General features: G+C 38.8%; 3 protein-coding genes across 5 annotated transcripts in view; 2 read left to right on the top strand and 1 right to left on the bottom strand.

Moving 5' to 3' along the window:
• The window catches only part of cyc (basic helix-loop-helix ARNT-like protein cyc), a 20,596-nt gene extending 14,301 nt beyond the window's left edge, over window positions 1–6,295 (top strand). Inside the window, exons 7-15 of one of the 2 annotated variants that reach the window (XM_012362786.2) lie at window positions 612–729; window positions 1,291–1,473; window positions 2,191–2,437; window positions 2,531–2,669; window positions 2,912–3,030; window positions 3,108–3,184; window positions 3,270–3,430; window positions 3,507–3,657; window positions 4,006–6,295. In XM_012362786.2, coding sequence (XP_012218209.2) covers window positions 612–729; window positions 1,291–1,473; window positions 2,191–2,437; window positions 2,531–2,669; window positions 2,912–3,030; window positions 3,108–3,184; window positions 3,270–3,430; window positions 3,507–3,657; window positions 4,006–4,190 — 1,380 coding nt within the window. In that variant the 3' untranslated portion in view covers window positions 4,191–6,295. Of the gene's footprint in view, window positions 1–611; window positions 730–1,290; window positions 1,474–2,190; window positions 2,438–2,530; window positions 2,670–2,911; window positions 3,035–3,107; window positions 3,185–3,269; window positions 3,431–3,506; window positions 3,658–4,005 lie in introns of those variants that run through there. The other variant, XM_067355745.1, reaches the window with a different exon arrangement.
• Polr1F (RNA polymerase I subunit F) lies at window positions 5,689–8,644 on the bottom strand. Its single transcript, XM_012362788.2, has 4 exons — window positions 8,474–8,644; window positions 8,177–8,408; window positions 7,667–7,806; window positions 5,689–7,576 (listed from the first exon to the last, which is right to left on the bottom strand). The coding sequence occupies exons 2-4, from the start codon at window positions 8,362–8,364 to the stop codon at window positions 6,621–6,623; spliced, it is 1,284 nt and encodes a 427-aa protein (XP_012218211.1). The 5' UTR covers window positions 8,365–8,408; window positions 8,474–8,644; the 3' UTR covers window positions 5,689–6,620.
• A 146-nt stretch (window positions 8,645–8,790) lies between these two features.
• Window positions 8,791–11,130, top strand: LOC105669673 (gastrulation defective protein 1 homolog). Of its 2 annotated transcripts, none has more exons than XM_067355808.1 (2): window positions 8,791–8,920; window positions 8,993–11,130. In XM_067355808.1, the coding sequence occupies exon 2, from the start codon at window positions 8,997–8,999 to the stop codon at window positions 10,971–10,973; it is 1,977 nt and encodes a 658-aa protein (XP_067211909.1). In that variant the 5' UTR covers window positions 8,791–8,920; window positions 8,993–8,996; the 3' UTR covers window positions 10,974–11,130. The 2 variants fall into 2 exon arrangements, with proteins under 2 accessions (XP_067211909.1, XP_012218151.2); XM_012362728.2 differs by having other exon boundaries at window positions 8,796–8,920; window positions 8,996–11,130.
• The last annotated feature ends 58 nt before the right edge of the window (window positions 11,131–11,188 follow it).

Consider the following 11,188-nt stretch of genomic DNA (forward strand, 5'->3'; position numbering starts at 1 on the left):
GCGAAAAATATCGACATTGCGGCAGTGGAGTTTTACGGTGTTGGGATTTACAGCCGCGTGCATACGAGTCTCTATCTCCGTCTAATGGTTAATTAATTGCGCTGCCTCGTGCCATCGTTAGCCTCTGTCCGGGGATAATGTTTGCGATACGAGTTTATTCCGCTGATTATGAATTATGACTTGGAAATTATGACTTATGTATTTATGAATCATTTGATTGGCAGCGATTCATATTGCCATTATACTTATAATTCGCGATTTGACTAGCCATTCATCATTTTTGCATTTCTAAACGCCGCAGAATTAGGTTTTTGTCGAGGATAATTAAAAAGAAATAAGTGCCTACATGAACCAAACGAGTGAGTTAAAGCGGGTCCTCTTCAAAAATTTGTATGACTTTTTTATTGCATTGATTAATATTTAATATAAAATATTTCATTGATTGCCAAAATATAAAATAATAATTGATTAATGAAATCGATAGATAATTCGTCATTTTTTCGGACAAAACGTTAACAAATTCAAGATTTTACAGCAATAGCCGCTTGCATATTTACCGATATTATCGGCTTCAAGTTATTGTCGTATCGAGGATATTTGCGCTGTTGCAGGGTGACCTGTTGGGTCAAAGTTGGTTCGATATTTTGCATCCGAAGGATGTCGCCAAGGTGAAGGAGCAGCTCTCATCCTCCGATCTCAGCCCGAGAGAGCGACTGATCGACGCGAAAAGTAAGTATCGCTGCAGCCATTCCGTATCGTCACGCGTCTTAAATCCGCGCGCGCGAGCGATGATTTTTCCGACTGCGAAGACTTTCCATTTTCGAAGCTATTAATTATAGCACCTTTCAATGTTGCCTCATGAATCGATCATCGCAAACGCAAATTATTCGCTGCGCACATCTCTTCCACCTTCACCTGATAAATGTCAGTCGCTCGACAGCATTTTGCTCGCGTAAGCTCCCCCGATAAACATCTTTGAATTAGCCTGCCTACTGCCAGATAAGAATATTGCGAAAGTTTCGCAAGAAACGAACAAGACGAGGAGTCGAAGAGTTGCCGAACGGGTCTAATGTCAGGATTCCTCAAACATTACGTTCGCGATGCGATCAAAGTGTGTTTTTAGTCTCGTCGTATTTTAAAACATTAGTAATGACGTGCATTAACGTCGTGCAATAAAGTATTTTCGCGGTGAGGAGAACCGTAAATCGAGATCGGGAGAAAGAAGGAGAGGCGACGGACGAGCCGATTGACGATCGAATGATCCTTGCTGTCATCGTGATTGTTTTTCAGCCATGTTACCGGTGAAAACTGACGTGCCGCAAGGTGTGTCGCGGCTTTGCCCCGGCGCCCGGCGATCTTTCTTCTGTCGGATGAAGCGTAAGGTCGACGGGGTGCGTTGCGAGGAGATAGAAGTGAAGGAGGAAACTGACACCACGAGCGGCTGCCACAAGCGAAAGAAACGGCAAAACGTCGGTGAGTACGTGAATTCGCGTGAGCCGACAATCTCGTTGGCAAAACAGAGTTTTTTTCGTATCGCGAGATGAAAGAAGAAAGCGAGACTGAGATTTTTAGTCGATCGTCGCAGAGAAGATGAAAAAAGTTGTCTTGCAACTGCTAATTAATGCATCTTTTATTTTTTTACAAAAATAATTACAAATAAGGCGCGATCTGAAATGCTCTCTCGATATTACGCAATCGTTTCTTCTTTTTGCGAGAAAGGATTCCGACTCGTGTCTTCTCTCCAGTAACGAATTCGAACTTCTTTCAAGAAGCGTAGCGCCTGGTGATGCGGAAAAATATGAGCGACGAAAAAGTACGCACAGCGACTCGAAGTTTTCGAATGTCGGTGATGCGATGCACACGAATGTCTTTTGAACAGAGTCGCACGCACGATCGGAGAAACAGCATGAATATTTGCCGCGTGGTTCGTCAAAAGTGAAAAGTGTGAGACTGTACGTAGTATCGCGGTGGCCGGTGAAAGGGGATCGCCGATATATCTTTATCTCAAATATCTCGCCGGCAAATCATAAACCTTTTCCTCATCCACGATTTCATCTTTTACGATTCCATATAAAATACGTATGTAATAAATAAAATATTGATGAAGTAAAACGATGCGTAAAATGTGACATTTGGATTCCACCTCGATTGCAAGGTAATTAAATCCGCACGCGTCCCTCGATGTTTCAGATTGGAAGTATTGCGTGATTCAATGCACGGGTTACTTGAAGTCCTGGGCGCCCGCGAAGATCGGCCTCGAGGAGCAGGAGGGCGAGGCCGACGGCGACGCCTGCAATCTGTCCTGCCTGGTCGCAGTCGGCCGGGTTCAAACGGTGATATCAACGGCCGCGCTGCCGTCGAAGAAGCCCCACTTGAGGCCCATACAGTTCGTCTCGCGTCACGCGATGGACGGCAAATTCCTGTTCGTCGACCAAAGGTATATTCTCGTGCCGTCGAGCGGAATAGCCGTCGCTCGAACGTGTTGTGCGCACACGACATTATGAGAGGATGATTTTTCTTCGTCGTTTAGAGCTACTCCAGTATTGGGCTTTCTACCTCAGGAGCTGCTGGGCACCAGCATGTACGAATACTATCACCACGACGACATTCCTCATCTAGCCGAGTCTCACAAAGCCGCGCTGCAGACCTCCGAGCGCGTTACTACGCAGGTAATTCAAATAAATCATCGACTATCGCTTGCAGCCTTCTCTCTCTCTCGGTGATAATCGAGCGTAAAAAAAAAGAGTTAAAGTCATTAATCGTTAAAATTGCTGTGTGACATCGTCGGTGCGCACACGTGAAGTGTGCTAATACGCTATAGAATGCTAATAATGCACGGTGTGTCGTGAAGACAATCATTTGTGAAAATATATTTTTATTTCTAAACGAAAATGAATTATCGCTTTCGCAGATCTACAGGTTTAGAAGCAAGGGCGCGAATTTTATGAGGCTGCAATCCGAGTGGAAGTCCTTCCGGAATCCGTGGACCAAAGATATCGAATATCTAATCGCCAAGAATTCCGCTATCTTGTAAGCAGCGATCACGGCGGTGTTTCACATTCCGCGCGCGATAACACCGTATAAAGACCTCTCTGTTACTTTTTCAGCTGCGACGCGCGTCCGGGTGGAAACAACGGATCCGAGGACTCGAGCGTGCAGGGCAATTACGATTACTTCGCGCAGAGTAAGTAGCGATTTGGGGCGCGTTTTTGCACGACGATTGCGCGAGTGTCAAATGTGCAGTTATTAATTAAAGATTAATTTTTTAGGTAACGGCGCGTTAGAAAAGTTGATCTCGAGTCACGTGGAAGTGAGCAAAATCGGTCGGCAAATAGCGGAAGAGGTGCTGGATCTGCAAAGACGCGGCGAAGACTCTTCCTCGGGCAGCAGTCCCGGTCCAGGGACGGAACCTGGTTTACTGAACATCGAGGTGAATACATCTGGCCGAAGCTGCCGGCTGACTGATGTTTTTAATTATCCTCTTTTTTTTTTTTTTTTTATTAAAGTCACAAATCACAACGACGGCGTCACCGGAGGGGCTGCCGGACGTGATACAGCCGGGCGGCATCGGCAGCGACAACAGCAGCAGCGATCCGACGTCGACGTTCAACCATGTAGTGAACAACGTGCAGCTCAACAGCATCGCGAACGACCAAGGTCATAGCTATTACTGTCTCTAAGGAGTCGTTTCTTGGTGTGTAGTGCGATTGCCAAAATTACTCGGAGAAGAGAGAGAGAAAGAGAGAGAGAGAGAGAGAGAGAGAGAGAGAGAGAAAAACGATCGAGCGAGACTCGCGAATAGAAGAACAGTTTCGCTAGTGTGGCGTTAAAGAAAATAAAAAAAATTTTATCGATTTAATATGATTTTTCTTCGCGTGCGAGAGATTACAGCTGACGGATTGATAGCCGCACGAAGTGTAGCGTCGATTCTGTTGTCGGTAGGAGCACGATCCGCGTGTCGATATTAGCGATATCACGCACAACGTAACATCCACCTCCTTTCAGGAGCGTCACCAGACGGGGACATGATGGATATGATCGGCGGCACCGCGATTAACGAATCGTCGAATCCGATTCCGTCCGATGGCAACGACGAGGCAGCGATGGCTGTCATCATGAGCCTGCTGGAGGCGGACGCCGGTCTGGGCGGTCCTGTGGATTTTTCCGGATTGCCCTGGCCGTTGCCGTAGTGCATAACACATTTTAGTCTGCGATGTGAGAATGCGAGGATTAACGAACGCCCGCTTGGCCGAACAAAACGCTTGGAACTACCTTGGTGCTGAAATGGTGCTTTTAAGGAATAGGACTCCGTTAAGTTAAGCGAGCAGTGGCTTCCGAATTGCGATCAGCCTGGTTGACAAACGTTCTTCCGAAACGGGAAATATCCGTGGATTCGCAGAATTATATAGCTATCCGTTTGTCGTCAGTCTTTTCGGCAAATTTTTTTTTTTTTTCCCCACGACAAGGTAATTCGTGTTCAGCAACGAGATATGTGTGAACGTTAATGAACGCCCTCGAAAATTAAACGCTAGTGACAATGGTGCGGACAGTATCGTGCGAACAATAACTGTATTTCTGTGACAAATTGACGTTGTACGTGTAAATATACGTAAGCACGCGTGTACGTGCGCGTGATATGACGTTTTAAGTGTACCTAATTAAATTGTAAGAATATTCGTAATATTTTGAGAGAAAAACTCTCAGGGGCTGAGAAAACGTAATTGATTCGCGCGCGTTCGCGTCATGATAAGTCGCGCTGTTCCGAAGATGTGCCGCGTAAATAAAAAACATAGACCGCCAGTGAATACGAAATTTTCCGAGATAAATCTAGGATGATAAAAATACGTGTTGTGCTATTGCTCGCGCCATGTATTCCGCGCTTAGTTCGTGCGAGGCACGAATACGAAGATTTACGATGAAACATTTATATTTCGATATATGCATTTGTATGCGTACGTCCCAGATTTGAAAGAGAAAATTGCAAAATATTTTTTACAATCGCAAGAACCATTGTCAGCGTAAAAACAATTTGTTCTACTGTTCAACCAAGTGCGGCATTCATTGTGCGAGCGATTACATATCAGTTTTAATAGACTATTTTGCATTACATAATTTTAAAATCATGTCAAAAACATGATATGATTCTAAAACACGATATGAACTGAATAATGATAAATATTAAATTATGTTAGTAATTATTTTTTTTTTTTTTGCTTCAAAACAAATTGAAACGAATATTGCAATTGAACAAAATACGGTAATCGTCGAATTTTTCAAAATTTGTGATTTTTAAAACTATCGTGTAATGGCTTTCAAATTATTGATCACTAATGAAGCGCGAAAGAATAGCAATCATGAATTACGAATAATCTTTAAAATAAACTTTTTATTCACAAAATCCAATGAATCTGATAAAAGATCTGATCCGTTCTGCAAATGAATATCTGAACCACCTGATTAAAAGTGGCAGAGTATATTTATTGTAAAGTTTAATTTATATATTTTTTCTCAGAGTTAATATTTTATTAACTCTTCTGTCATTTAATGTCGTTCCCAGTTTAATCATTTGTTCAGATTTTCTTTCGCATGACGCACGCGCGCATCAATATTTGGACCTTTGAAAACATCGTAATAATAAATTTACGAGAAACGCGAATAAAATGTGGCAAAATAAGAATGTAAATAACATGACACATACAATTGTAGTTTATTGTCAAATATTAAAAAGTGGAATGAGAAATATTTACAAGGCATCTTATATTTTGGCCATCTAGCATGATCAATGTTGACAAAATCTTTTATATGTATTCGGGCTAAATTTCTTTCTTATGTACAGTACGAGAGACTATTATTTACAATGACTTACAATTATTTAATTTAGAATGTGCACTAATGTAAAAACTATCAAATGATATGTCCAATTCGCGATGTTCTATCGACGTACAAATCCAATTAAAATCAAACATAATTAACGGCGTTAATATCCACTAAGTACAAAAACGTTGTTAAGTGTTTAATAGATTGAATTTTCCGAGACAGTTGCAAAATTGACATCCAGTTATAATAGTCTATAAATATCTGTATTTGTTGGAATTGATAAAAGAAAAGCAAGACTAAAATAAGAAAAATTAATTGTTTGAATGTGAATCTATGTATAAAATTCAACTATGTAACGATGACAGTGCACAGTTTGAGCTTTAAATGTCCAAGCCCGATTTACAGAGTACACAATTATGTGTACGTTAAAACAATTTGTATCAAAATCAATAAAAGTGTTTTTATGTTTTGTATCACATATTGCTATTGTCAGTCCTGTACATAGTTATTTCATTTTATTGCTAAATTCCGTATCAATTAAAATTTAATTAAATGAATTAGAAATGCATTCTTTTATGAAAAATTGTTTTTATTATTGAACGCTAATTTGTTATTAAGTTATTACAAAAATAATTACATTATTACACTTCCTTTCTCTTTATCTAGATTTTATCCACTTTTATCGCCGAATGAATCGGCCAAATAGTTTGATCAGTTAGAAAAATTTATAATTTGTACCAAGTTATATTGTACAAGTTAGCGTTAAATAAAAATGATTTTTCATAAGTTTATGTATTTTTAATTCATTCGTCTATATATACATCAGGTTTTTCAATCTTTACTTTAACAGGAACATAATCTTCCACTTCCGATTCTGATTTTAACCTTTTCATACTTTTTTTATGTTTCTTGGATATAGTGACTTCTGAAATACTTGCAGAAAGATCGGCCTCTAAAATACCATCTTTCCTATCTTTACGTTGTTTCTCTTCACATTTAATATTAAAGACAGTGTTCTCTATCTTATTAAACGTTAATTCTTTATTATCTATAGTAAATTCAGCATCTGGATCACGTTTTTTAACATGTTTCTTTTTCTTTTTTTTCTCCGTTTCAGAAATATTATCTAATGGGACAGAACTTTCTCTTTTCAAACTTTTATTTGACTCTATCTTCAAACTGATTTTGTGATTTTCATGCAATTCTAAATTCCCATTTTGGACCAATTCATTGTGATCATTAAATATTTGATTCTCTGATTTTTCATTAATAATCCAATCTTCAACAGGATCAGGATTCTCTATTTTTATTTTAATACCGCAATCTGGTTCTGAATCTGACATTGTGTGATAAAGAATCTTAGATTTCTTTGTATGTTTCTTCTTCTTTTTTCTCTCTGGTTCAGTAACACCGAAATCTGACAGATTAGCATTTTCTGTTTTTATATCTTTATATGACTCTATATTCAAATTGTAATTTTCAGTAGTATCAGTAGTAACAGTAGTATCAACCACATCAGTAATATTAATTGTGCTATCAAGCAATCTGCAACCTTGTGAATAATCACTGTTTAAAATACCGCATATAAAAGGTGGCTTACTTATGTTATCTATTTGACGTATGTAACATTTAACTTCTTGACCAATTTCCACCATATCACCTAGCCATTCCTCAGTATCATCTGGTTTCGGAATAGATACGGTATATGTTTTATGAACTAACACTACAATATGATCCAAACCTTTCTTATTCACTATACCTGTAAATCAGAAATTATTATAAAGCTATTTGTAACACAGTAAGTATATGTAGTAATTATAATATGATAACTAATAGAAATATAATTTACCCTTTAAGAAAGATCCCACTGTAGGACGAAATAAATAAAAATCTGCTTCCACATCAATGTGAATGAAGGGAGAGTCATAAAATACCTCGTTAATCGCAAGCAATCCAGGATTTTTGAAAGCTAACAGGAAGCCTTTTAGCCTGAAATATAAAATTGTTTTATTAAATTCAATTGAAAATTTCTCAATGTTTGATATTATTTATCAGACAAAGTAACCCTAAAATGTGTTCTAAAAATGAAATGTGTTACTTATACTTTCTATAATATATTAAGTATTTAGTTTTACTTGATATTTGTAAATATGCTGTATACAAGTTACAAATTGATAATAATAATATAACTTAAAAATTTTAATTAATAAATTTTAATTTCTTTTTCATTGTATTTTGTATTTTTAAACAATAAAATTTAATTAACATTTAACAATGTATGTTTTAAATATAAGAGACAGAAATTTCTGCATGCTGTTTATATAAAGTATAAGATGTGCATGTGTTTGATGTCACGTACTCTTTGTCATAATTGTTCAGTGATGATTTCAAAATTTGATTTACACCCCGTTGGACATTGTTTAAGTGATACGGATGTAAAGCCATGTGCTTTATTGTTCTTTCAAAGTGCACATGGGCATACTCTTCTTCTAAGAGTTCGCCAAGTTCCAGAAAATCCCACGTTACTTGGTTCGTTTGTGCATCCATTTTATTTTGCAATCACACAATATCTTTGGCTGCGATACTTGAAACTTTAAGAGCGTTTGATAAATAATACGTTATATAAAAGGTATCTCTTTCGAAAAAGGTTATGTACCATCAGTGTCAGATTTGAGACGCAGGAAGCAAACTGAAGCAAACAGCATGAATGGAGGAGACACATGCGTAAGGTACATACGTACATGTGAGCTCCGCGTTTTAGACATTAGAAAAAAGCAGACGTATGAGTTTTGGCTAAAATTTTAACCAGTTATTTTATCCATTTTATCCAATTATTATTATTTATTTGACTTTTGTGGCATTTACCATCGAAGAGATATATGCAACTATACGTAATTTTGTTGAAAAGCTGCCTTATAGAACTCTCATAAGCTAGTAAAAAAACAAAATACCTAAAGTTCGCTCAAATTGAATTGCGATTACGTTGGCCACACTGTACTTTTCATAATAAACAATGGATCGCATGTGTACACAATTTGCACAAGTATAAAATTGTTCATATTCTTTAATCTTTACTCCGATTATGATATATAATATCATATAAGTAAGTAGATAAAGAGTAGATTTAATATAAAATTTGTCGAAATTAAATTATTACTAATTATTGTTGAATCAGCAGCATGAATTCGAAGAAGATTATAACCTTTGGCAAGATAAGCGCTGATTTAAATAAATCAGTGCCCGAGACATCTGCGGAAAGTTCCAGTTCCGGATTCGGCACATTTGGCAGAAAACGTGAGGAGAACAATGTGAAGAAGATGGATGAGATCAAGCCGGAGGATGAGGAGGAGACTCAAAATATACAGAAGATGATGGGCATTACAGGTTTCGGTAAGAAGGCCAAGTCGTTTGATGTACAGGAAATGATGGAGAATATTACTAAGACTCTCAGCAGCACTAGAACAGTTGCACTCGAAAAGGAGAAGCCTTCTGAAGAAGGTTCAGAATCCACAAAGGATGATAGTAAGGAGAGCGACGAGGATGATGACCTTATTGGCCCACCAATACCACTTGAGTTATCTACTACTTTAGATACAAAAAAGGATTCAGATACGAGAAAAAAGAAGGAAGAGGACGACGACGAGAGCGACAATGATGATAACGAAGAATCATCTGACACCGAAGAAGAAATAACGCTGAAAAATAAAATTCCTTGCATTCAAGAGGTCTCAATGGTTCATGGCACTAAAGCAGTCATTGCAATCGCAGCGGATCCATCTGGAGCTCGATTAGCATCAGGATCTGTCGATTACGACGTCTGCTTCTGGGATTTTGCTGGTATGGACACGTCTATGAAAAGTTTCAGGACCTTACAGCCCTGTGAAAACCATCCTATCAAGTGTTTGCAGTATTCCATGACAGGAGATGTGATACTGGTGATATCCGGATCGGCGCAGGCAAAAGTCTTGGATCGAGACGGCTTCGAGAAGTGTGAAACTGTGAAAGGCGATCAGTACATCACAGACATGGCGCGTACAAAAGGTCATACTGCTAGTCTGAACAGTGGCTGTTGGCATCCGTTCATTAAAGAGGAATATCTGACTTGTTCTCAAGACAGCACTTGCAGAATATGGGTACTTTATAGACCACGTGGACACAAGAATCTGATAAAATGCAGAGCGCAAAATGGTGTGAAGACTATACCTACCACTTGCGCTTACAGTCGAGAAGGCGCAGCTGTCGCGTGCGGATGTATTGATGGCTCAATTCAGATGTGGGATCACAGAAAGAACTTTGTGAACCCGTCTCTCATTCTGAGAAACGCGCACATGCAGGGCAGCGAAATATCAAGCTTGAGCTTTTCATACCTTGGACAGATGCTGGCAAGCAGAGCTTGTGACGATACTCTGAAACTGTGGGACTTGCGAGCGTTTAAATCGCCAGTCTTCGAAACAAAGGGATTGTACTCGCGTTACGATACAACGGATTGCATGTTCAGCCCGGATGATTCGATGATTGTTACAGGAGAATCCTTAAATAAGGGGATAACAACTGGCAGGATATTATTCTATGACAGTAAAACGTTTGACTTGGTCAGGGAAATTCCTGTGACAAATTCACATGTAATCAAAACACTGTGGCATCCAAAGTTAAACCAGGTGTTTGTCGGCTGTGGCAACGGCATTGTCAAAGTTTACTATGATCCCAAGAAGAGCATGAGAGGCGCCAAGTTGTGTGTTGTCAAGACACACATGAAGCAGAAGCACATCGAGATAATGTCTACTCAACAGATTATAACGCCTCACGCACTCCCCTTATTCCGCCAGGACAGACCCAAGTCAGTTCGCAAGCAGATGGAAAAAGATAGGCTTGATCCAGTTAAATCGAGACGCCCTGATCTGCCTATCACCTCTGGACAAGGCGGAAGAGTAGCATCTTCAGGAGGAACGCTCAGTTCTTATGTCATACGTAATCTCGGACTGAGCAAACGAATAGAGGACGATCAGGATCCCAGGGAAGCTATTCTGAAGTACGCAAAAATAGCGGAAGAGGAGCCATACTGGATCGCACCAGCATACAAGAAGACTCAACCAAAAACAATTTTCCAACCCGATGATCCAGAAAGTGGACCGAGTAATAAGAAGCAGAAAACGTAAATTGATATATTGTATATACAACCGTGTCACATGTGTAATTTTGTGTATCTGTATAGTGCGTATATGGTGAATTTTGTTTAAACACACAACTTTATTGTAATATAAGTTATATTTCATAAGAATATTGTACATAATGCATTATATTATATATCATGGACATATGATTTAATTTCTTCACAGATCATGCATGATTCTTCAATTTATATTTTATATTA

This window comes from Linepithema humile, chromosome 1 (assembly GCF_040581485.1).
Source record: "Linepithema humile isolate Giens D197 chromosome 1, Lhum_UNIL_v1.0, whole genome shotgun sequence".
NCBI classification, from domain to species: domain Eukaryota; kingdom Metazoa; phylum Arthropoda; class Insecta; order Hymenoptera; family Formicidae; genus Linepithema; species Linepithema humile.

Bases quoted from the DNA above. Each gene is read 5' to 3' on its own strand.
- Polr1F (XM_012362788.2), bottom strand. From the start codon at position 8,364: ATGGATGCACAAACGAACCAAGTAACGTGGGATTTTCTGGAACTTGGC. The intron at 7,807-8,176 runs GTACGTGACATC...TTTATATTTCAG, and splicing joins CTGAACAATTATGACAAAGA to GCTAAAAGGCTTCCTGTTAG. The intron at 7,577-7,666 runs GTAAATTATATT...TCTGATTTACAG, and splicing joins AGTGGGATCTTTCTTAAAGG to GTATAGTGAATAAGAAAGGT.
- LOC105669673 (XM_067355808.1), top strand. From the start codon at position 8,997: ATGAATTCGAAGAAGATTATAACCTTTGGCAAGATAAGCGCTGATTTA.